The sequence below is a fragment of the Athalia rosae genome, chromosome 1 (assembly GCF_917208135.1).
Source record: "Athalia rosae chromosome 1, iyAthRosa1.1, whole genome shotgun sequence".
NCBI lineage: Eukaryota > Metazoa > Arthropoda > Insecta > Hymenoptera > Athaliidae > Athalia > Athalia rosae.
In genome coordinates this window covers 32,181,323-32,207,145 of record NC_064026.1, presented here as the reverse complement: position 1 = coordinate 32,207,145, position 25,823 = coordinate 32,181,323, and the positions used below count along the sequence as shown (strand labels likewise).

Below are 25,823 nucleotides of genomic sequence, written 5' to 3'. Positions count from 1 at the left end.
ACGTTATCCTTCCTAGGCGCTCCCATTCATCCCTCGCACGGTTTTCCTATTATATTTCAACGTGCGCGCACGTGCTTGGAAAAGTTTCCGTGGAAAATAAACCACCCCCCCCCTTCCCCCCCTCCGTGCGTTGGATCGCATCGCCGGGAAAACCGTTCGTTATTGAAAATTGAAAGTATCCTAATGCGTAGGTATGTATGAACACGGTACGTCCGCATCGGCCCAAAGTGATCGATACACGCGGCTTCGGAGTCGGTAACGGGCGCGGGACGATCCGTGATATATCGTCTTTATATCGGCGTTATCAATCGTCGCGCACATCAAGGTTTTCCGTTTACACTTTTGTTTGTTATTCATTTATTTATTCATTGATTTATCCACTTTACATTTTGCGAGAAGTGAATCCAGCACCGTGCTCCGAGTACCATTTTTCTTTCCGTATTGTATTCCACCCCCCCCCTCCCCCCTTTCTCCGATAAATTTTCACGGTTCCGACGCCGGCGTTTATTTTACGCCGTTACTCCAAATTGTAATTGAAATAGTCGCGCACACATCCAGCTACGCGTGTACGGTCGGGGGTGTTGTTTCACGCATCGATATCGCGGACGGATGAAGAGGTGGGAGCATCTGTGCAGCGGCACCTTCTGGCATTAATCCTCGTCCTTGTCAAGCCAACAGGTCCTGACAATGGAACGACGCCGATGTCGCCGACGCGGAGGAGCCTTACGGCTCCGAGCGTACGTATTGCCCGCGAAAAGACGTCCGACAAAGTCACCCCATTTCCTACCCTCGATATATTCCTGCGACCCGCGCAAATCACCCTTGTATTAACGAGAGACGTTCGTTCCCTTATCGGTTCAATAGCTTGTACAAAATGTACCCATTTCCACGCGGCGCGGCGCAGGAATTATCTTCGTTGTGGGAGAAAATTTCTTAACGATAAATAAACCGTCGAGTGAGGGTTCGAGGGGGGAAAATTGATCGAGCCGTTGAATTTCGAACGGGGGTGGATTTCATTCGGTCGAGGTGTAAAAATGCACTCGGATGAATAGGCCGGTTGCAGGTGAAAGTATGAAATTTCTCAGCGTCATCGCGCGGAGAAATCGTGGACGAGGTGCTTTCACAGGAATACGCTTGTTAACAATACAGCTGTTCACTTATTGGGAATATATTTCTACGCGCAGGAGGGGGTGGAAAAAGGTAGGCAATAAAGTGGCGGTGGAAGTGATCGGCGTAGCAGTCGTCTAAGATCGCCGGAGCTTTCGGAGGGGTTGGCGTTCCATGTTTTCAGCCGTGATAGTATATTCGGTCGCTTATATAATCAATATACGAGGGGGCGAGGAAGGGGGAGAGCGGGGGGAGAGAGAGAAAGAGAGAGAGAGATGGAGAGATGGAGAGAGATGGAGCAGGTGGGAGAAGAGCCGGGAGAAGAGGGAGAGCGAGAGCGAGAGAGAGAGGGAGAGGGAGGGAGGGAGATCGAGAGGGTTGGAAGCTCTTTGCAGCGCGGGGTTGGGGGCTCGAGCGGCCACTGAGCCAAAATTGTAGCAGGCGCTATGCACCCGCCACCCCCGCAGACCAAACTCCCACAAATTATCATCGTCATTCGGCGATCGATCGGTATCCGGAGAGTCGTGATCATTGATGTTTCAACAAACGAATCATTCGATGAGCCAAAAGAGGCGAAAGCATTTGCAACTCGGAGAAAGAGAGAAGGAGAAAAAAAAAAATGGAAGCAAACAATACGCAACACAAAAGAAGAATGATTCTTGGTCCCGGCTATTGAAGGAGTTCGCGAGACGTTGAATTTCTAAAAGCTCGGAAATTTCCCTACCTACCCATACCTACGCCTCGACGTGTGTTCGTGAGACTGCGAGAGTTTCACCGTTAATGCCTAATGGTTAATGGTTGATGGCTCGTCGTCGGCACGAGACGGCGCGTCGGGTGACGTTCGAATAACATCTCCTTTTTAAAAGTTACGCATCGAATCGCGTCGCTCCGTAGGCCCCCTGAGTGAACGAACGAGTAGAAGTCGCCGGTGTCTACGTCGCACGGAGGAAGAGCTGGTTTGATTTACATTGCGCGGCGTACGGATGGATTTGAATTTTCTAAATTCACCATAATTTGTCGGATCTTTGCGACGTAGCGCTGGCACTGCCCCACGCGTTGTAACCGCCGCGGTGTTTCGAGCTCTTTACCGTCAATTATTAGCCCGGGGTTGATGGACGCGAATTGCGCCGTATCTCGTTGCAGCTGTCAGCGGCAGTAGCGCCAGTTCCGATTTTGCGGATTTTTTAATCCGTACAGTTGCGCGGTTATATCCCTTTGAGTGTCGATTTGAAATACGTGGAATTCCCTGGGAACGGACGGAGCCGGCAGACCGAGCAATAGTGCCCTTGGGGCTGCGACAAAAGAGCACAATGCAGTCGTGGCAATCCCTCAACTTGTCACTTATCTCCACCCCCCTGTCCCTTGCACTATTCCGCCAACCCTTTCATTCCACTTTTCCGCGTTTCCACATTTCCACATCACCGCGGCCTCATCCTCTTCTCCGCGTTTCTCCGCGGTCCTTTCCAACACGTCGTCATCCCGTCGAAATTTGGCCATCGAGTAGGTACGTTCGAAGTCGGCCCACGATCGTTTCCACGTAGATACGAAATATGAGGGAGGCTCGGAACTTTCGATACTTGCGGCTTTGATCGTATTATATTTGTACACGGGTAAAGCGTACAGGGGGGAGGGGGTGGAAAATACGGCGTTATACGGAGACTGTGCGCCGCTGGAGAACGTGGCGAAGGTTATTTTCCAACTTCCGAAAGGAGCCCCCGCGTATGGAATTTCAATTTTCTACCACTTCCGGGTCGTAATCAAGTCCCGGCGACCGGCGGTACAGCCGAAGGGGTTGAACGTGGTAGAAAATATCTCCGAGAAACCCCGGGCGAAGGTTTGTCCGTTTTACACGATTCGGCACTTGCCGGTTCTCTCAGCTCGAGCTTTGCTCGTTCCCCGGATGGGCGTACATAGGGGTTCGGGTTATACCGGTTACGCCGACTCCTACCCCCTCGGGGTGTTGAATTACGAAATTGCTCGAGACCCGATGGAACGACATCGGACAATCCAGAAACCCTTTTCTCGCCACCGGCTACGACAATTTTTAACCACGAAGTGCGAAACGGACGAAAGATTTCAAAATACATCCCAAAATTTTACCCTCGTCGAAAGAATCGAAGGAAATCGAAACAGACCCCGATCGAAGACTGAGGATCCGATCGGCGCAGAGTCGATATATTTCGCGGATCGCACAGCGACGTAACGCGACGGCACGCGAGTTGTAATCTTTCGGTAGACGGTACAAATCCGAAAGTGCGAGAACCGGTGGGAAAATTCGCTGCGAAGATTCGGTCTACACGGCATCTCGCGTCGGTCGCTCGGGATAACGGATGAAAAAGCTCTAAATTCCGGACCATATGCTCCCCGAGTTTCGCCCTTTATTTCGCTTTGCTTTTTTCCCATTTCTCGAAGTTGTGCAGCCGAGAGAGTCTTCTCTCTCCCTCTCCTCCGTCTCAGACGTCTCCCCCTATCGTTCCCCTAAAAATCTTTGAAAAAATTCAAATTTTCCAACGATCGTGCACCGCTGGTGTTTTCCAAAGTTATGAAAAATGAGTCTGGCGCTACTCACACGTCCTCCTCCTCCCTTCCCCTCGACTCCTTTTTCCACTCAGACCTCCGCTCGCGCCACTCTGAAAACCACTCGGTGCTGCCGCTGCTTCTCCATAGAAGCAAACAAAATTGTTGACCGCCTCGAAGTTTTCCCTTTAACGTAGACACTGGGCGAGGCGGCAGAAGCAGCTGCGGCTATTATACGACGTTGACGTCGGTACGAGTCGAGTCGAGTCAGGTTGTATCGGGCGACTACTCGGATCCGGTCATTTTTCGAACGTGTGGCCGACACGAGCTACTCACCTCGTTGCTTGAACTCGATTGAAAATAAAGTAAACGGGAGTCGCGGTGCTTTTTGGAAATTGTCATTGTTCGCCGATTCGCCGATCGCGATTCGGACGCAGGTACGGCGTAAATTGTAACGAGTACGAGTGACGCGGAAGCAGTTGAGCCCTCTTTTGATACGCCGGCAACAGCTTTATGTCTGGGTAACTGTTAAACTATACGATAATACCCACCGCCATCCACCGCATCGATTTGCATAAGACCCGTGAGCCTTCGCGCCCTGCTTCGACTCCGGAGGGTCGGAGAACTGGAAAACGGGTAGCTGGCACTACGTTGCTTCGTATATTTAGTACGGGTGCTTTCCTCGAGGGAGAGGAGGCGATCGAGGGTTGATCAATCCGGCACACTCGCGCACACCCGCGCGTACGCTTATTCTGCATACGAGGAACACGACGGAAGACTGTCCCGAAATTCCGAATCCCCGGTACGGATACTACGCTTTTCTCCCCCGACGAAACTACCATCGAAGAAACCAAGGAAAGCAGCAGAGCGACGGAAGAGAAACAAGAGGCGACGATAATTTTTCGATTCGGCGCGGTATCTCCCTTCTGTACCCGAGTTATCGCAATTATTTCCATCGTTATTATCGCCGACAGTCAAAGTCGACATCTGGTTTCTCTTTCGGAGCCCCGGGGTCCGGAGACATAGACGAAGATAGCGGCGGCGGAGAGGAGCGGGTGATGAGTGTGGCATCGACGTAGGAGAGTCGCTCGATGTATTAGCGCGCAATGGCGTTGCTTGGCTTAATAATAACGGATAGCTGCTACCGTGGATTGAAACGTAATCGTACAATGGACCGTCTGCCCTCCCCTCTTCCTGTTCTTCGTGCGCTCTTCCTGTTCCACCCCCATCCCCCGCTACTCCGCGCAACGGTAGCACAGAATTTTGCCTGTACTCCGGCAACTGTACTATTGCCGTTACAGGGGAGGCGAAGGAGAGAGGCGAGGGTGAGAATGGGCGCATACTTGGAAACGGTGGACGGTAAGTACGCGACACACGGGACTCGCTATTGCGCGGAGAAGTTGGTCGCTTCGCCTGCCGGGCTTTGTTTTGCATTCTTTTGTCTCCGCGACAGGATTATATTTGTTTCTAATTTCTTCGAGAGGGTCGCGTCGTCGTCGTAGTCGGTCGCGTCGTCGGTCGGGTCCGGGGGATGAAAATTTATGAGTTCGTTTATTACGCGAACTCCTCTACCCCGTACTACGTGTAGTCGGGTAGATTTTAGACAAATGCCCCACCGGCTAACGTACGCACGCCGTACGACGTTTGTATTCGAATTCGTACACGTTGCACGTCTTTGTTAATACGTAATACACGTTGAAAGGAGCGCGCCGACTTTTCATCGCCTGCGAGCAAAAGCTGCTCGCCCCTACCGGCTACCCCCTCGATTCTCGTTGCCGTTTCTGAATTTTCTAACAATTTTCCTAATTGATCATTAAAACAATGAAGTTTCGGAAAGTTCAAACACAACTCCGCTCACCCAACTGAACGTGAACTGCTTTGTACGGATTTACCGAACTGCTTTATAACATAGGTATGTATATATATACGTACACAAGCTTGTATACATGTACGTAATGAACTTCCGCTCGTGTCTTTAAGAAAATTAATTAACTCGCGACTCGCGTCCGTCACGAAATTCTCCGCGAAAAATTCTCCTTCCTTTTCCTACGTCGCGCGCCGTATCGCGATTAAGATAACCGAACGAATGAAAAGGACAAAGTCGACGCGGCCCGTTCTCGAAGAGGGGCGGACAAAAAAAATACGCTAGGATCGGGTGTACGGGTTGTTTTTTGTCACCGAAGTTATACGGTCAAGCTGTACGTATACCCGTTCGAGCGAACATCTAGACCACGGTAGACGCGCGTTCGCATCGTTTGATCTATCCCATGACTATAGTATAACTCGCCGAGCGAGTTAACGTCATCCTAGAAGAGTAACGAACACACACGTATATCACCCCGTCGTACCTACGGGATGTACGACTAGGCTCTGCTACGGCGTACTCCGCACCGTGCGATAGACGTACAACGGATGTAGTAGTTTTATGCGCGGCCGTACATTATCCAGTCGAACGCCTCGCGCGGGTCTCGTATTAAACTGGAACCGAGCGTTTGCCGTCTAACCTGATAGTCGTACACGTCGGTCTTGGAGTTATTTTTTCTCGCTCGTCTCTCTCCCGGTCGAAATTTAAGGTGAAAAATAAAAGTGTCGGCTGATCTGCTTGAAATTACTCGAAATTCTGATAATCTCGTAGCTGGGATCGGATTATGAGGTCCCGCGCGAATCCGGGTAAGGTATTTTCACGACGCGGAGAGAAGGAATTGCAGAAGAGAAAAAAAAAAAAAATAAATAAATAAAACAAGAAAACCAAAAGAGACGGAGGGTGTGCGCTGCAGGGGTGGTTGAGATATTAAAAGTTCTGCGAGTATCGGCGGGAGGGGGAGGGTGATCCGGCGGAGCGAGTCTCCGAGTCTTTTTCTCGTTTCTTCTCGAGCTGGCAGCAGCAGCAGCGGTAGGTAGCGGTAAGGCGTATAGGTCGATTGCCGGAAAGTGAAACTAACTTCCGGTAAAGTAAAGCGTCGAACCGGACGGACCGGCGGACCAATGTCGGGCGCGCGCGGTGGATCAAACCGAATCCAATAACTCCCTTGGGATTACAACTCAGTTCGGTCGTCCCGCGGGCTAGAGAGTCTTCCTTTTTATTCCCCTCGTCTTTCTTTATTTCCGATACTCTTTCTCATTTTCTCTCGTACATCTCGCCGGGGATATAGCGGGCGGGGTGCGCCAAAGTCTCAGTTTCTTCCGTTCGCCCCGTTCGCCGAGAGAGTTTAATATATCGATGCCCCGTCGGACGCCCCGTCAGAGGACACGCGACCCCCTTTCCCTCTTTATCTCTTGGCTACGTGGTCGTCGCCCCCGCGGAGTCCGAGAGGAGAAGAGTTCCCGGAGGCTGTGTAACTCGACTCGCCCGAGACGATGTGCGTACTCACGAATACGCACGTGCACCCGCACGCGCGGAGGTGAAAGAAGCTGGATGGGATTTTGACAAATTGTTCTCGCGTGCCGTCGGACCGAGCGTGTCTGTTAAACGTCCGGTTTTTGTAATCCAGCCGATGTCCGCGCGGCTCGCCGCCGTCCCGTTTGTATTCCACACCCCGGTCCGACACCCGGCAAAAACCCGACAAAAGAAGCTCCTTTCTCGTCTCCGTCACGGGGGCGATAAAAGTGCTCATTTCTGGCGTTCGTAATGATCAATCAAAGGACGCGCGCGCGCGCTCGCAACGATCGAAATTCGTTCAACTGGTGATTTCGATTACTCACTGACTAACGTGACGTAGGGGATATTCTGCGAGGTGTAGTGAGGCGGGCTGCAAGCTTCCTCCGGTCTCGAAACCGCGTTTCCGGTCTGTACTTCTATCACGTGACCGTCCCTTCTGTAGAACGTCATGCACATGTACCCGCTACGGCTGCAATTAAAATAAAAACGGTGATTGGATTAGCGGGTCGAACCTCGAAAATCGAGATGCTTCTCCTCGGGCGAGGCGCGATCCGAATTGATCATTTCCCCTTTCAATTTCCTCACCATCCTACGGTGAAATGCGCGACAAGCATGGCCATGATTTGGGCGGGACTCGACTGTTTGATGCTGTTGCATAGAATCTTGACGTCCTGTTCCTCCTGTCCGGGAATTTCCTGTCCCTCGTTAGCCCCGTTGTCGTTACGAATCAACGTCGAGTTCGACCTGGTGACGTGGAGGGAAGCATTCCCCGGATGAAAGGTGTACGAGCGAGCCAAGTCCAAGGTGTGCCAGGTCAAACCTCCGGCTGCCGTGTGTCCGGTTAACCAGCTCGGGAATCTGCATTTCCCGGGGGAGGGGGCTGAAACATAATATTATCAGCCACGTGAATTCTCGCACATTGTCGCGGGCGCACCGTTCGCGAATTTCATCGATCCGCCGCTCGTCCCTCGATGCGAGCCGTAGATGGATCGAACGGCGGACGGGGTAACGACGCGCGATTCCGCCGATCGCGGAGCGTCTAACGCATCGCGCAACAATAATTCCGAGAGGGAGTCCGTCGGTTCGATCGAAAATATTGAAACGAACATCGCGCTACTCGATCACCCGGATGCGTATGTTCGAAATGACGCATCGCCGTGTTTTTGGCGTTCATGCGACCCGGAAAATCGATGTAACACCCCGTAGATTCCGCGGTGCCCGCGCGATATTCCAACGGATAAAATGTGTTGACGTGTCAGTGTTGATCACTGCGGATTATTATTACAGCTAATGGACTCGACTTTTCGCACGTGCGGGGCCGTCAGCCTCGTCGTCACTTTCGAATACGGATCGTACCTCGCTGCGATCTCATTCCAGTTGCGTGTAACCGGAGCGTTCGAAATTGTATCTGTACGGTATATTCGCGTTCGTACGTAAGCGAAACGGGCGAAACTGTACGTTATGATTCTATATTTTTTGACCAGGTAGCCGAATGGAACCCGAAGAAACAAATGACACCGGATTCTCCGTTAATAATTCTTCGGGGACCGCAGGTGTTCGTAAGCGATATCGGACTCTTTATTTCCGTATCCGCGTGTAAACTATTATTAATGACGGGGCTCGGCACGCTTTGCAGGTGTGTAGCTGAACGAAGAGAACGAAAAAAAAAAAACAAAGAAAAATATACATGTATACCTGTATATAATATAAACACACGAACAGGGGGGAAGGGAATAACGAAAACGCAAAGTTAACAACGACAACTCGATGCCGTATTTCATTTTTCGTTGTCGCTGCTGAATAGTGCAGCAACGCGAAGCCCATTAGCGTCACGTTTTCCAGAAAATATTACCCGAGGCTAGCTTTCTCAATAACTGCACGCGCGCGGCCCCGCAGCCGCATATGCGGACATGCACACGTGCGGACAACGAGACTCGCGAGTGCCATGCCGACGAATTAGCCCTCTGCGTGACTTTCTCGATCGAATCGCGATAACTCCGTACACCGTACGAAGCGAAAACTGAAATCAATCAATCAATCGGTGTCTCGAAAAGATGCAAATGAATTCGGCGGGTTATCGTATCGGTGAAAAGTATACGGAGGACTTTGCGTTCTTCTTGTTGATCCTGTTCGAAAGTTTGCATCACGTGGTAGGTATCTGTGAAAGCTGCACGCGAGCTTGAGAGAAATAGCATGCAAGTGAACGATGGAATTTGTCCTAGAGCCACCCTCGCGTTCAGGCCTTTCAGCAGCGTCGGGGTAATAATAATTTCGACGTGCTCGCGCGCTTTAATCATTCACAAACGAGGTATGCGAAAGAATATTTGGGTCAAAGCACGTCGCTGTCGTGATTTTTATTTTCATTATCGTTACGTTATCCGTTTAATATTTTGTTTTCGATAGATCGCGCACTTTGAGCTCGGCAAACTGCTACGTATATTGTAAACGCCTTTTGAGGGGTACGTTGTAATTTCTGTCGAATTGAAATTTTTCGCGAGCTTTCGCGACTGTGAAAAAATGAGCGACGCGCTCCGAAACGTTTTGGGGTAAAAAGGAGTGGAACCCTGACCTTTTCTCAGCGTCATCGACCTCGATCCTTCCATTGTGCTGAAAAGGCCGTTGCAGGTGGCGTCGCCGCTCTGTGCGACCCGATAAATTTCGGGTGCTCCTTCGGGGATCGGCCCTCCGAGGAGGGGGACGTCTTGATCGAGGCCCCCGAACCCGAGGCCGCCCCGATTCATATTCCCGATCGACTGGCCCACTCTCTCGTAGACGAAGCAGCGGTATCTGTCCTCGTTGTTGGAAGCGTGCCGATGGTGGAGGCGACCCACGAGGTAACGACTGCTGCCCTCCTTCCACGTCGCCAGACACTCGAGTTCCTCCACTGTGCGTGAATAAATTGAGCATTAAATACAAGGATTACTCCTCCCCCTGTTCTCCATCGTTTTGTTTCAATCTATTTCCGGATCGTAGAGAAAACTCTTTCATCTCGAGACTCGTTAAAATTATTCGTCTTGGATCCGATACAGGTATTTCCAAAGGTACGCATTTGTGTAAAACTGTCGAAGCGAACCTCTGCGGGATATTATACGGAGTAAGTAAAGTAAGTATCGAAGTTGTTAACCAGCGTTGAGCTCGCTCGTTAATTTTTTAATTACATACGTCCAAGTGAAGGGTCGCCTCGTGCTTCTGGAGCTATTAATACCTGCGTCTCGCTTTCATACGGACTGCGAAAATCTAGCACACCGACGAATACGGCGCGATACGCGGAACTAATGCACTCGTTCAGAAATTATACCAACACCGAGGATCTTTTTTAGTCGTGTTATTTCAAAACGTGATAAAAATCTACCTCGCTTTCCTCAAAATCAACGGAACGACCGAAAACGAGGGCGAGAATTCTAACGTTTGCCATCGGCATCGTACAGCGATTTTTTCCGCTGTAAATCGGTAAGAATTTACCACGATGTCGCGTATTTTGAGTCAGGCATTCGTTCTGGAAAATCAAAGTTGGCCATAACCTAATACAAGGATATAATTCAAATCTTAATGATTTCAGGTCGGAAATAATGATTGTATTAATTATCATGAGCTCCAAAATTAATAAGTAAAATTGTTGTCAGTCTCCCCTTCATAATGTATAATAAGATAATGCACGGAAAAAAATTGTTTGATTTTTTTTATTTTTTTTTTTAAGTACACTGAGCGTGTTTAATACTGAACTGAAAGCCTGTGCTTCGGTATGGTATAACAGGACAGAATTGAACTCCTCGAGTATACTCTGAACCACATGTTTATGTAGCTATTGAGTTTTCACATATTTACTTTCTTAAACGGTTGGCGGCTACATAGAATTCGCAGAATTACCGCAAAGGGATGCCGCCGATCAGGTGGATGGAAGGGGTAATTCAATTACGAGGTGTGAACAAGATCTTTATCAGGTGATGACAGCTCGTCTGACACCTGCTCACAATAGGAGGAAGAAAAAAATCAGGAAAGGAATTTCACACCTCGTCGTCTATTTAAAAGCTATAAATTATGTTTATAATGCGGCACGTGCCGGCTGTCGAAAAGCCTGACGCACGTGTAAAAATTGGATGTCGCGAAAAGCGACGCAGGTTCACCTCGAGTCGTCCGAGCTGTAGCTCGTTACCGGCCGTTCTGCCGACTGCATTGGGTTATTCTTTACAGAAAGCGATTCCGTTGCGAGAAAGCTTAACGGGGCGTGAGCACGGCGCAAAGAGACGAGACGCGGCGGTAAGCCGCGAAGCGGTACGCCGCGGAGCGGTAGAAATACGAACGATATGGAGAGCGCTCGAGCTCGGAACGAATGATCGGAATTTGACGTGGTCACCTATTTTGTTTATGAACCGTAAGCTTTTGGAAATTTTGAATCTTGGCCTTGATGAGAGGTTCAACCATGGTTTCTGAAACTCCTCGAGGCGACGAAAAAGTTTCTTCAAGTTCAAAATTGAATTTTCTACTATATTCTTAGGTACTTTTTATCTCAGGAATCCGAATTCATAAATTAAATTGATCTATCTATAAAATTGATCGAGTTATCGCCAATTTATAGATCTAAAAGGTGAAAATAGTCAAGTATATCTCGATAGGATCAATTCGTAGCTTTCCACGTCAATGACTGGTCTGAGTATGGAGTCTGAGACCCCTCAAGACGTCGAGAGAGTTTGATCGAGTTAAGAAAATATTTTGGAAAAAGAGGCGTCAGGCGTTGTACTTCGGATCGATAGAAAGGAATCTTACGAACTTCGCCTCACCCGAACCCGGTGCAACTTTCCAGGACTTTGCCTGGCAATCGAACGCGAATGTCGCTTAATTTGGGGGGACAGAGACATCCGAGTCGAAAGCTCGTGACGCCCGGAGTCACAGGGAGAGCGGACGGCAGCTCGGTTCTGCTCTCGTGGCATGCTCCCGATTTACATGTTTCATCTTCTTTTTCACGCCCTTCCTATTTTCTGTGTATAATTTCCGGGTCCGACGCCGCGTCAGCGTGACGTATGTCGTATCGTGTGCCGCGCAATGTCCGATGGCGGGAAATAAAGCATTGCTCGGAGGATTTTTCGCGGAGTGCGCGGGTAGGTAATCCAGAGCTTGAGAAATCGGGAGCTCGTCAGAGAGAATTTCGGAAGCGTAGGTTGGGGATATAATGAGGAGGTTTCGCCGGTTTCGCCGGTTCCAGTTAATTCCTCGTTCGCCGGTAGTTCGGTCGGTTCGTTGTTAGAGAGATGCGCGCGTGCGGTTTGCAAACGTAAGCTAACCGCATTGACCAAGAAGTGCCCCGTTCTCGGGCTTCGCGTTTAGTTGCCGAGGAAGTCGAGGAATGCGCTTGCAGATCGTCGGGCGTCTCGGCGTGGGCGTCGGTTAACGGTGAATAATGTAGTTTAGTTCACCCTGAATAACGCGAATTACGTAGTTACACGCGTAGTTGGTAGCATAGTTACATCTAGTTACCTTTGCCGGCATTCTGCTATTCCGTTACCCCCGGTCGAGCTAATGTCCCCCTCCCCCGCACTCCGTGCATTTGACCCGTTCATCCTTCTTCCCTTATTCCCGACTTCCCTCGCGATGCCGAATCTCCCGCTGCACCGGCCCCTGCCAAATTAGCCAGGCAAACTTCTCGCGGTTCGCTAAATTCTCCCCTATTTCATAATTGCCCTCCTAACAGGCGTTTACTTATTATCTGTTTTGTTATCATTATTCTTATTTTGTGCCTCGTCCCTCGGGCACGCGAACGGATAACGGCTGCGCGGATTCCAAACATCGAAAGGGAATCTCGTATTTGTGCAAAGGAGGATTGCATGAATAGATAGATGATTTTGGCTTTCAGATTTGGATTCCTGAGCTGATTATACGTGCGATTACTCTTGAAGAACCAAGAAACAAATTCGATTTTTGAGCAAAACATAAATCATTTTTTTAATTGAGTTTAATATGCTTTTCTGACGTATTTCGATCTCAGGAATCCGAATCTGAAAGAAAAATTGATCTATCTCTAAAATTGACCGAGTTATCGCCAATTTTCAGCTTTTTGGGGTCAAAAATAAAAAATTGATTTTTTAGTCTATCTTAATGTAATTCGGGCTCAGGAATCCGAATCCAGAAGGAAAATTGATCTATCTGCAAAAATGACCGAGTTATCCCCATTTTTTCGCATTTTTTGGCATAAATTTGAGGATATCTCGAAGGGAAAAAATCGTAGCTCAATTTGGACAACGGATTCGTGTTCCTGAGGTTAAAATACATAAGAAAAGTGCCATACGATCAATTTTAAAAAATAAAAATTTTTGTCCAAAATTTGAGATTTTTCCAAGGGGTACCCCTTACGATTTTTTCAAATTTTGGCCAAAAATTTTTATTTTTTAAAATTGATCGTATGGCACTTTTCTTATATATTTTGACCTCAGGAACACGAATCCGTTGTCCAAATTGAGCTACGATTTTTTCCCTTCGAGATATCTCCATTTTTATGCCAAAAAATGCGAAAAAGCGGGGATAACTCGGTCATTTTTCAAGATAGATCAATTTTCCTTTCGGATTCGGATTCCTGAGCCCGAATTACATTAAGATAGACTAAAAAATCAATTTTTTATTTTTGACCCCAAAAAGCTGAAAATTGGCGATAACTCGGTCAATTTTAGAGATAGATCAATTTTTCTTCCAGATTCGAATTCCTGAGGTCAAAATACGTCAGAAAAGCATAATAAACTCAATTCAAAAAATGATTTATGTTTTGCTCAAAAATCGAATTTATTTTTGGTTCTTCAAAAGTAATCTCACCTATAATCAGCTCCGAAATCAAAATCTGAAAGCCAAAATCATCTGCTCATGCAATCGATCGAGTAAAAATCATCAATTCATCAATTATTCGCTGTTGGGAGCAGAAAAATTATAAGACATATCGATTGGTTTTAGTCGTAGACCCACTTTGATTCGTCGCAATTCATGCACGGGTCGAAATATTCGAATATCTCGGTCTACGAGGGAGCCCGAGCTTAGCTGGAGTCAGGTAGCCACGGGCGAGCGGTTTGTTGTGGGGCGTGACCTCTGCTCAGCCCCGAAGGTGACGTCTCACAACAAAGCGCTACGCATATTTACGTGGATAATAATTTTCTACCGCTTGAGATGCTCGCTCTTGTTTTCGAGGAGATTTCTCAACCGATTTCTTTTCTCCGACGGTGGAGTATCGAGGGTGTCTGACACGTTGGATTCGACTCCTTTCCGCAGGTTTTCTCGGACTCGTGCGGCGTGGCGCAACGTGCGCGTGTTATCTAAATTGCATCTGGGGAAAAAGTGGAGTTTTACCGGTGGTTCGCGGGTTCTAACGCGATCCTTTCGGACGAGGCCAATTTGGAATTCTCGCCCGCAAAATCGATAAGCCCTAGAAACCCGGCAGAAATACGGGACCGGGAGAAAAACGAGGAAATAAGAACCACCGAGCGGATAGAAAGCGGAAGAGGAGCGATTCGAGGAAGTCACCCACCTCCTTATCAATTCTCTACTTCTTTCTCCACCTCGGTCCCCTTTTTTCTCGCTACCGTCTTCTCTAATTTCCTTCGCCGCTTATCGGACTTTCACGCAACTTTTTACAACCGGTAAGAAAGAAAAGACAGAATAGCGCAATTTTCACAGTTTTGAGTTTTCTCGCCACTTTTTCGTTCGACCGTCGACGACTCACCTGCGCTTTCGGAGGCGGGAACGTCCGGGCACGCTTGGTACCGGAACAAAAGTCTGCTGTCCTCGGTGCACGTGTCGACGTTACTCTGCGGACTGGAACACGTCCCGTGACCTCTGTTGTAAGAAAATGTCATCGGCCCTCGAAACGGACACGCTACAGCCTGAGCCTCTTCTCTGAACATCGAGTAGAGCAACGCGTCCCCCGTTATATACGAGCACAACGATGCCAAGGTATTCCTGGGATGGCAGAACGCTGAAAGGATAAAAATTTCAAGGTGATTCGACGTGGTAAGGAAAACCTCACGGGTGGTCGAAATGATTCCTAACGGAGTCGCGACGACGACCGAACACCACTCGTCACCTCGATCGCGTTATTCGACTCGTTTGCTTTCACAGGCCCGACGATTCGTCCCGCGTCAAACGCTACGAATCCGCCGAGACTCGGCCACGGGGGTGTACGATATAAATGCGTGTAAAAACCGATGTAATTTAAAAACTATTAGACTCCCTGGTCGTCGAAAAAGTACAATATTACGATGTTCTTTTTCGTCCCGCGCGATCCCCAGCGCCAGGTCAGGTCGTGCTTCGCGCGGCTTTCCCTTCCCCCTTCCCCCGCACTTTCGCCCCAAGCCGCGGCGATAGCCGTTCTCCTCTCCCCCTGCAGCTCGCGGTGTCTGCGGTGTGACACTGTGCAGATTAAAATTCGATAAAAACAGCCGACTTTGACAAATCGTCGAAAAATGCAAGCCAGAGGCGGAGTCCGTGTACGAAGCGAACCTTCGCTCCTCTCTTCCCCGCTATGACGTTCGGCCGTGCACCCTTCCGTTCTCGCGGCTCGCACATCTGTGCCGCCAATGGAATCTTCGTAAAACCGTCCTGAGAAAATTTCTATCCACATCTCATATTTATACCGATTTCACACCTCGTGAAACGGATGTCGCTCACCCCGCTTTCGTCCGAATAAAAAGCGGGTCGAATTCGGAGCGGTGTATTTTGAAGAGTGTGCGAGGAAAAAATGAAATTACTTGTAAATCTGGAGACGCGTGCTCGTACACCGCGCAAATACCATAAATCACCCCTTTTTACCGCGCGCAGGGCGTAGGAATTTTGTTTTTGTTCGAGTTAATTTTGTACCTTTTTGTTCCACTCGGTCATTATTTTCGGAGTAAATTGTTGTCCCGCAATTAAATCTGGCTATTCTCACGGTACGTTGTATACGTACGTACATCATACGGGCATTTGTACCCACACGGAGCGAAGGTGGGCGAGTGTGTTGCTTTAATCCACGTCCAACGGTGAAACTTCACCGTGTATGGAACGCGCACATATACGGCGTGGGCGTGTACGTGAGTTAGAAAACTAGTATTCCCGGGGTTGTTTTTGTCGGGCTTGCAGAAGTGAAAGCAGCTTTACGTAGAACCGTTAATCCCGATCGTTCCAATTGTCGCACTTTTCCCTCCGAAATCCTTTCGCAGGGGGCATTTCCGGTTCAACTATACGAGGGGGCTTCCTTCCAACAACAATGATTGGTTTGTTTGAAAAAAAAAAAGCCGAGTTTTTGCACTCCGTGTTATCGGATGCGTGAAAAGCGCGAAAATGCGGAGCAACAACTTCCGCGCTCAGGGGAGCTTGTAACAATACGTACCGCGATCATAGACGGTGGTTTACATTACACGGTGTATAATTCGGCGGTCGCGGATGTCGGGTATTACGGTTCGCACGCGAGTCCGTCAAATGTAAAACTCAGAGCTTATCTCCCCGCAGTTCGAATCCCGCGGTTCCACTCTCGATTCCCTCCGCTCCCCGGATACGCGTTACGTGTACAAACGTGCTCGCGTACGCGTACGCCAACCCACCTACGTAGGGCAATTCGCTTCCGAATAAAAGGAAAAACTGATTGCTCCCTTCGGAATGAAATTAAACGCCCGTTATCCTCGCCCCGCTCTATCCCTCTCGGCTGTTGCGGAACTCGCTTCCCCCTCCTACCTTTGTTCGCTACAAATCCTCCGAATCGCCCTCCCGCTTCTTTCCATTCTCTCGCCCCTCGACACTTTATCCTTCCTTTCGATGTCCGTCCTCCGTACGCCCTTCTCGCGTCCCGTTCATGAAGCTGTTTCGAAATTTTTTACAGAATCGGGAGTAGCGAGAGGACGGAGGCGGAATCGAGCTGCGGGGGTGGCGAGGTGCGTTCTCGAATTCCATGGGGAAAGACGAGTTGCGAGGCTTAATTGATACGCACTCGAGTTATTACCGTTACCCCGCGTATCCCCGTCTACTGTGTACGCACGGACGGTGCGAGCGTTGTACAATGCGAAATATATCAATTGTATAATTTGCTGCATCGGCGCGTCGATGACTCTCGTTGTTATCGGCGATTGCCTTTTTTTCGACTCGACGTTTGTTCCGCAAGGTATACTCACTTTCTTTGTACTGGAGCACGTTCGAATGTTTCTCGTGAATAACGACGCAGCGATAGCAAGACTTTCTGCAACACATCGAACGAACAGATTTAGAACAATGTTTGAAAAATAACGAGTACAGGTACATTCGTTTACGGACATGTGGGAATATCATTCGAACGAATAAAATTAACAAATGTATCAGCTGGCGGAGCACATTTAATTAGGGTTACATCGGCGATTCGACGAGCCCAATTAGCGATCATCGTTCCAGAAGCTAGCGCGCGGGGTACGTCATGTAGTTGGAAATAACGACCCTTAATTATAACTACCGGCAGTTTTAGCTTTCGAGGTAGGACCCTCGTTATTGTTGTTACCGTTCGCGTTATTATTACAAAATTATTCAATTGGCATATCGCAAAATTCTGCGGCTAATGAAAATCATCAGGACGTTAAATTAAGATATTTTTGTCCAACCCGTCCCGCCAATGAGAATATTCGGGACGAGACAAAACCAGCCGCACGGCTCGCCCGATGGAAGATCGATATCGAGTCGATAAGGAATATAACGCGGGATAACCGGGTAACGGATAACCAGTACTACTCACTCGTTGACGAGAAGAAATTTGTCGCCCTCGTTGTGGAGGCAACGTCCCTTGCTGGACAAGGTGTTTCTCGAAACGACGATCGGCTGACGAACGCCGCTCTGGAACCAACTGCCCTCCCATCGCGACGGGAAAGTGCATTCTGGAAAATCAATAAACGAAGGGGAATTAATTTTGCGACTTGTGTTCGTGGAGTCAGCGCGAGGACTCGTACGCTGGAAATTTCTACACTCGACGAACTAACGAACCGAACGTCCGCGAGTCGATTCGGCTGAACGATAATACGATGCGGGATAACCCCGCAATTCGTTCAATTTATTCCTACCGGTAGACGAAACGGGAAGGGATACCTTTGAATAATAATCGGGGAGGTCGCCGCGGGGTTGCGGAAAGTCAGCGTCGCGTCCCAACTGCAGCGAGGCGTCAGAGGCGACGCGGTTTCGAACGAAAATTAACGGGAGTGACGGGCTTTCGCCGCACATGTTTACGGTAATAATACAGACGCATCGTCTACTCGAGAGGTCAAGGTCTCGGCTTCGGTTCGCCGCGCGTCCGAATTCAAACGATCCCGTGTCACGCGATCCCAGAGGCTCCGCAGAGCAAACAACCGTTGGGATGAAAGGGAATCGGAGAAAAAAGAACAGAGAGGAGAAAGAGATGAATAGAGGGCATCGTGAATATATTCCCAGAGTCGAGGGGGACGGGGGTGAAAGGAACGCCTGACTTCTAGGGCCCGTGGAACGCCCAGCACGTAACGTAAGAATGTTGACCGCTTCCTAATCCCTAATTATTTTCCTGATACGCGTGGCGCGGCGCGACGGACGGACCGACACTCGATCTTCGGTGTCCGGACTGTAAAGAGCCCCTAATTTATTTAACTACGGTTTAAATATGTTGAAACAGTCGACGCGGGGTGGTCTTGGCGCAGCTGCTGCATATTCCGTCTTATTGTCAGACATTGGACGGGCGCAATGACGTTACGGTCGAACGTCGTGTTAATGATGTTTTTATTACAGAATAAAAAGCCCCGTAAGTCCGGATCGTAATCGAAGTTAAACGAGACTACGAGAATAATTTTTCATCAAGGATACCAGGTCTCCAATTTACTCGGCTCTGATGACGATTAATTCGAGTAATTGGAAATAGATGAATAAATATAGATAAACGGCGGTGCATGACAAGTTGCACGGTCCCGAGTCGCCTGGCCAAAATCCGCGTGTACACGTACGATTTTATATTTCTCGCCTTCCGCTACTTTGAACCTCATATTATACGTTACAGTATACGTATCCGCAAATTACACAGGGGCACATCGCGTTGCCGGAGAAGTGAATCCGAGTTCGTTGCAACAAGGGATGGTGGGGGGGTCGACTGTATCGGTAAGGGATGAAGAGCACGCTTCCGCTATACTTCGTCGACGATTCGACGAGACCCCCCAGGGGTCGTAGATATCCCGGGCCTCGTTACAACGAAATTTGTAACCGCGACACGCGAGTGTCACGCACTCCGGAGGGGACTAAAGGGACCGAATAAGGGAGATTTCAAGGGGATGGAATATGACCCCGGGTATTTTACATGTTTTCTTTTTTTTTTTTTTCAGTCCTCGCCTCGGTTGCCGCACAAGTATTTTTTTTTTTTTTTCGATTTCCAATTTTTATCTCGCGTCTGAATTATTTAGAAACTCTGATTCTGAGACCAAACCGAGGGGAGGGGTCGTCCGAAACACGTGATATTATCCGAAGCTGTACGCGTTGACTGAAGATTGCTACATCAGTCAACGCTGTACGCGTGTATTCGATGTTGCGGTAGCATCGAGAAGAATCGGTCGAAGACAATAAAGTTGAGAATAATAAGAGGTCGCGGGTGGTTGAGAAAACGACACAATAGATAAAACGAGCTCGAGGTTGGGGTAGGTGAATTTTTGACGAGAGAAATGGATGGTGCATGAGGGGGGCGCGCGTCCGTCCGAGGTGCCCTACCACCCCGTTGCGTCCCGTGTCCTATACTTCGTTCGTCTCGAACAAAGTCTGTCCCGGCGCCGTGGCGTAGCCTCGCCGACTATCCACCGCAGGGGTTGCGGCGTAGAAAGAGCTTGAGAGCTTCCGAAGGTGGAGAGAAAGAAAGGGAGAATGAGAGAGAGAGAGAGCGAGAGAGGGAAGGAAGAAAGGGGTGGAAAATGGCTGACATTTTGACATTTGATACGGGGAAAAGTGGAAGACGTCGCTGCGCCACGGACTGCCTGTCACTTGTCAGAGTCGAAAGTTTTTCAACACGAATATAAAGGCAAAAAGGGAGAGAGACGAACGGGGGGAAAGAGAAAGGAGAATTGAAAAAGAAACTAAAACAAATATGATATTTCGCGCTAAGGCTTTTCCTCTCGGACGATCGCAGACGTTGATTGAATATTTTATTAGACCGCGCGCGCGGAATGCCGAGACTCGTTCTTCTTTCTCCCTCTTGTTGTATACACACAATGCCGTTTGATGGATTCTAAACTTTGATATTCCGTGTAATGTCGCTTCTCGCCTTTGCGGGTGATCGATGCGATATTAATTAAAACAATAACGAATTACGAAGCGTTCGCCCTCGTCATTCATCGACCCACCTTCGAGGGCGTCGAAATAATTTCATGAATAAACTCTGCAACGCGTAAGAATTATTGCGACAAAATCTGAGCGTCCAAAGGATAAAATCTCACCTGCCTCTTTGGATAGGAAAACCCATTGGTTTGAGAAAAGATGATTCGTGGATTTAGTTTTTTCACTTTACATCGCAAACGACATGTGGTGTCGTCCTTGCATCGTATCGTAGACTATATATCGTATAGTTTTGCGATTGTCGAAAGAGAAAGTGCGCGGTGATCGGAAATAATGGAGAAAATTCAGATTTTTCACCCAGCCAAACCGCATTCATCCCCCGGTAGCAATCGGAGTTACATTCGTAGATTATTGCGAGACGCGCTGTCACCGCGATGAATTTCATATTCGTTGAAAGGAGGAGAAAGAAACGTTAGACGCAGCGCTTGCGGCCGTATCAAAAATTCGGAGAAGATAGCGAACAGCGAAGAGAAACAAAGAAAGGGAAAATCCTCAACAGTCAGTCGGCAACGAGTAGGCGGATAACGTCTCCCGGATGAAAAGATCGACGGTCGGGCCACGTTACGCGCCGTATCATCTCGTGACGTCATCGTCGGGAACGAACGAATTCGCCTTTCCACGCTCGGGGGGAAAAAAGAAAATGTTCCTTGCGCTTTGTTTTCGCGCGTTCGGTCGATTTGATAAGAGAGAGAGGGAGAGAGAGAGAGGAGAGACGATTTCAGCGGGTCTATATTTTCACTTTGACACATCACGTATAGGCATACGTAGATGTCGAGCAGGGAATATCTCTATACATCGTCTACTTGGCATCTATATAGACATATACATGGATGTGTGGCACGCGAAATTCTCCCTTTAGAGGAGAACCACGTGTCACCTGAACCGAATCTCTACCGCCGGCAGCTTCGCGCCCCATTAGTTCGAGGATAAAACTGCAATCAAGGGAGCAATTGTTGGCCAACGTATATCCGGTTGCTTTGAAAGGTTTAACGCCTCCATTGTCGGGACTTTCCGCCCCAAATAATACGTCCGTCGATGCATATTACAGACGCGTGCGGATGGATTTATCGCACGGTACAATTGAGCACACGTAAGATCTTTCGATTTCGCACCGCGACGATTCCCCGACCAAATGGATACATTGAACTCGAACCGCGCCACCGGTCGCTCGATAATTCCCGTCGTCCTCGAGAGGGGCCACCGATATCCCACGTTACGTCGGGAATCGGTTATTTTCGGTCTATACCTGTCGCGGAGATTCACGTCAAACGGGGTTTGACACCCGCGCGATGTACGTACGAACGATGTACGGAAAGTGGCGGTCTACGAGGAAATGCGGGAAACGGTTATTATTTTAAATTCAATACTTCCGATCGGTTGAGCGGTATATTACGTTATTCAAGGCTCTCAAGTTTTTCCATTATGTTATACGTAGGTATGTCCCCGGGGAGCGGGTGTCTCTCCCGATGAAATCTTTAAAATACATCCACCGCGAACGTCGCATCGCCGCAGAAATGAGAAGGAATTACAGCTGGTATAGGTTTTTATATCTGCTGGTAATATACGATTCCCGCGCGCTCGAAGAATGAGGGAAAGGAAAAAAAAAAAAAAAAGAAAAATAAAAAGAAAAAAAAGAAATTGGACTCAGAAGTGAATGGCTGTTATGAATTTCTTCTCTCGTTGCACACTTTTTTTTTTTCTCTCCTCCGCTTCATTTTCATTATCGTTTCCCACCCCATCGCTCCGCTTCTCTCTCGCTCCCCCTCGTCCCCGTATACATTATACGTACACCTACTCTAATTTTCATCTTTTCTCGGTACCTTTTTTCGCCAAGTGTTGCGAATAAATAAATAAGCAAGCGCATGGAAATGCCCGGGTGTCGCGGACACGCGACACGGACGAAGAACCTTCGCGAGGGCGAAGGGGAAGTGAAGGGGAAGAAAGAAGCAGAAGAAAGAGAGAAAAAAATGAATTCTCCTTCTATAGTCTCGCGCTGCAGGGTGGTCCTCGTGCGCGAGGACGAGGAGTTGACAACTTCGAGAGCTCTTTCAATTTATCTCATCCCTAAGAGCGTCTTTCTTTCTTTATTCCTTTCTTATTTTATTCTCCACCTCTTTTTCGCCTATCTTGTAAGTGTGTGTACGTATAGCTATACACGGGTCGCATCGCCCTCGTTCACCTCCCTCTTCTGTCCCTCATTTTTCCTCATTTTCTCTCTTTCTCTTCGTCACGTCTTCTTCCGCCCACGCGGGATAACGTGGGCGAGTGTCCCGTGAAACGTTTCGCGTTTCTCGCCCATACCATTTTATATATAACCGTGGGTAGGTATGGTGTACGTAATACATATATAGGTATACTTAATTCCCGCTGTACCGCCGGTGCACCACATTGCGGTGATATTTATTACAATTCCGTCACGTCATAGAAGAGAGAAAACGAATTCGTCATAAAGCTCCTCCCCGTCCTTTCATTCCGCTCCGTGTGTCGGTAGAGAGGCGAGTTATGTTTGTACCGTGTGTGTATATCACGAGTACATGAAATTTGAATATTTCTCTTTTCCTGCAGCGTTGCATCGTATCTCCGGCGATTTTCTCCGTTTTGTTTGTCCCCCGTTTTGCATTCTCCCGTCGCGGTTCGAACGCGATGACTCGACCGTTAGCGACCCCCGATCTCGGGGGTGTCATTTCGATTTTCGCACCATGTATTCTTACACGGGGACTCGTCGTCGTCGAACGGACGCTCAGGGCCGCACTGCGCAGTGCAACGCCGACGTAGGTACAACGTACGCGGTACAGAGCGGAATAAAGAGAGGAAGTCGACGGATGATTGCTTCCTGATCGATAAGCCACCCCTTCCATCGCGATGCCGCTACGCTCGCATCGATGCAGGTATACGTAGGTACGTAGGTATATCTACCGCTGCAACGATCGCTAATAACGAATTGAAAAATAATGTCAACAGTTTTGGCACCGATGTTGCAGCGAACGCGACGAACGCGCACCCGCTCGGTGAATAGAATCGAACCACATGGGTATATACTTGATATTTTGCGGGGAATCTCGTACCTATAGATGGGCAGATACGCCTGTAACCGAACAACGTACGTACGTACGTACGTGTAATTTGCATGTGGAGTAATCTATGGAGAAATACACACTACGTATATTTATAAATTATACAAATACCGGCGTACATCCGAATAATATCCGATTCGGCGCCGATTTTATCGGTTCCACATATGCGCCCTATTTATGTATATCCGCATAAATAAAGGTACGTAGGTGTGTATGCGCGGGCTATGCGACTCGCCATGTAGTTCGGTGCAGATTTGGTTGCAGCATTTCCGACCCATGAAAAAGATACCATCTCTCATTTCGGTGGTAAAGCAGACTCGAAATATAATCAGAGCGGAAAATTAACAGGGATACAGATACGACGCGTTTGGGTCGCGTGAATTTCGAACGAGCCGATTCTTCTCGTACGAGAGATCTGAATTATATCACCGGATTCGTAGGTCGTCGGTCTCATTCTACGTTTTTATACCCGGCTATGGTTGAATTTGGCAAAATTAAATTCGTCTTTTTCCACGTCCACGTCCCCACGTCCGAGTTCCAGCTGGACGAAAACTTTTTGGAGAAAAGAGAATTTTTCGAAACCCTGTCGAGTGTCCTCGCTCGAAAAACTACCGGCCCGATATTTTCATACGTTCTTTTATCGTAGTTTCGTATGTACGGGGGGTCAAAGGAAAATAAAAAGAATCAAGAAGGAAATAAAAGATGAATAGCCACGCGTGGGGTACTCTGTATTATGATGGAGTAGAGTCATCCGTGTGCACATACAGCGTATATCGATTCCCGTTTGTTATTGTAGATAAGAAAAATTGATTCTCCTAGAGCAAAGAAGTTCCCCGGGAATCGGAGTTCGTGAGGGAACATATCGAGAGCTATTCGAACCGCTCCTTCCTCCGCGCGTCAGCTTTTGATTTCCTGCGGTTATTAGTCGCGCGTAGCGACGTCTTTTCAGCGATATACGTCCGACAGCTTTCACGGTTCTTCGCGGGTATCGAAAACTTTCTCTTCGATGAACAACAACGAACGGGAAAGAATGAAAGAAGAACGAGGGAAATAACAAAGTGCGTTAATAATTCACGCCTCGCGACCGATCCGAATTCGACGACAAACAACAGCGCGTGTATACCTATGTTACGACACTCTCGTAACACGTCCGAATATTTTCTCACAATTTTCCCAGCATCCGCAAATGATGAGAAAAAAGTCGCACCGACGAAGACATTTTCTATGCCCATCGAGTTCCGTTCAATTATCCAGAAACAATGGCCAATTATGAACATTAACTCGACTGACGAGATCGAGATTAAATGGAGCGTGCGGAATTTTTTGACGTAACGATTCTTCGGGACCTACCTGTCGGAGTCGATTGTTTAACGAGGTTCTCCGTCGCGATAATTTTTGTTTTTTTTTTCTCGTATTCCGAAACACGAATTTTACTCAGGTACCGCTGCTAGGCCCGATCGCACGAGACGTCGTACATCCCACTCCGCGTTTTTCGACGGGAATGTGTACGTACGAAGTTGACAATGTAATACATAGGGAAAAAGTTGTTCCGGTCCTTGAGTCGAGCGATGGAGGAATTTTATCGGGAGTCGTAATCTCTGGTACATATGTACAAAGTACCCGCGTATACATTATACATACATCGTATAGCGTGTAGTCGTTGCGAACGCGCGAGATGGAAGAGATCACGAGGCGCCATCTTGCATTATCGCATAGGTCTAAGTCTGCTCGAGTATCGGGTCGTTGTCGTTGTTTTTATTGTTTCTTTTATCTCCAGTTTCCAACCCTCCCACTTGTTTTGGTTGCTCCGGTCGTCTCGTTTGAACGTCTTTCTCTGATCCAGAAACCGGATCACCGGGCAACGAAATCCTCCTCGGAATATATGCGGGTCATGTCGGTACCGATCAACGAAACTTGTTACCCGCGATCATTCCGCTTTCACGGTATAACGAGAGGATGATTTTCGCGGGGGGAAAGCTCCGCGAATCGAAGTAAAGAGCACTTGCTCCTCGGAAGAAATCCGTGCGAACGTCGTAACGATAAAAACACGTGTAGAATTTGACAATTTTCAATCGGAATACGTTGGGCGCGTGTGCATCCGCCTTACACAGTTACGGTGTCGAGAGGGTTACTCGGTTACAGGTTGTCGTTAAACGGAAGACGATTCCTCTTATCGTCCGTTGCGCGCGGTGCCTTTTAAGGGCGCTCGGATACGGATACGTTAACCACCGTGTGCGTGCGTAGCGAGCTTTCGGTGAACTTTTCGTTGCGGGTCCGCGGCGTAAGCGCTCGTCGAGGGGCGCTGGGGGAGGAAACGGGAATTTCTCGGGGGCAGCTCGAGGGTTGATCCTTTTTCTCTCTCCGAGGGCTGATAGGTGAGCCGGGCCGGGACACGATGCGGGACGATCGACTCCGGGGCGGCGAGAGAAACGCGGGGCGAAATATCGTTG

At 48.6% G+C, this 25,823-nt stretch overlaps 1 protein-coding gene across 2 annotated transcripts in view; it reads right to left on the bottom strand.

The window, feature by feature from the left end:
• LOC105691546 overlaps positions 1-25,823 on the bottom strand; it is a 97,149-nt gene that overhangs the window by 12,414 nt on the left and 58,912 nt on the right. For both annotated transcript variants that reach the window (XM_048658366.1, XM_012410079.3), the window contains exons 3-8: positions 17,706-17,844; positions 17,119-17,183; positions 14,700-14,951; positions 9,573-9,887; positions 7,589-7,883; positions 7,327-7,472 (exon numbers count right to left, since the gene is read on the bottom strand). In XM_048658366.1, coding sequence (XP_048514323.1) covers positions 7,327-7,472; positions 7,589-7,883; positions 9,573-9,887; positions 14,700-14,951; positions 17,119-17,183; positions 17,706-17,844 — 1,212 coding nt within the window. The remainder of the gene's footprint in view (positions 1-7,326; positions 7,473-7,588; positions 7,884-9,572; positions 9,888-14,699; positions 14,952-17,118; positions 17,184-17,705; positions 17,845-25,823) is intronic.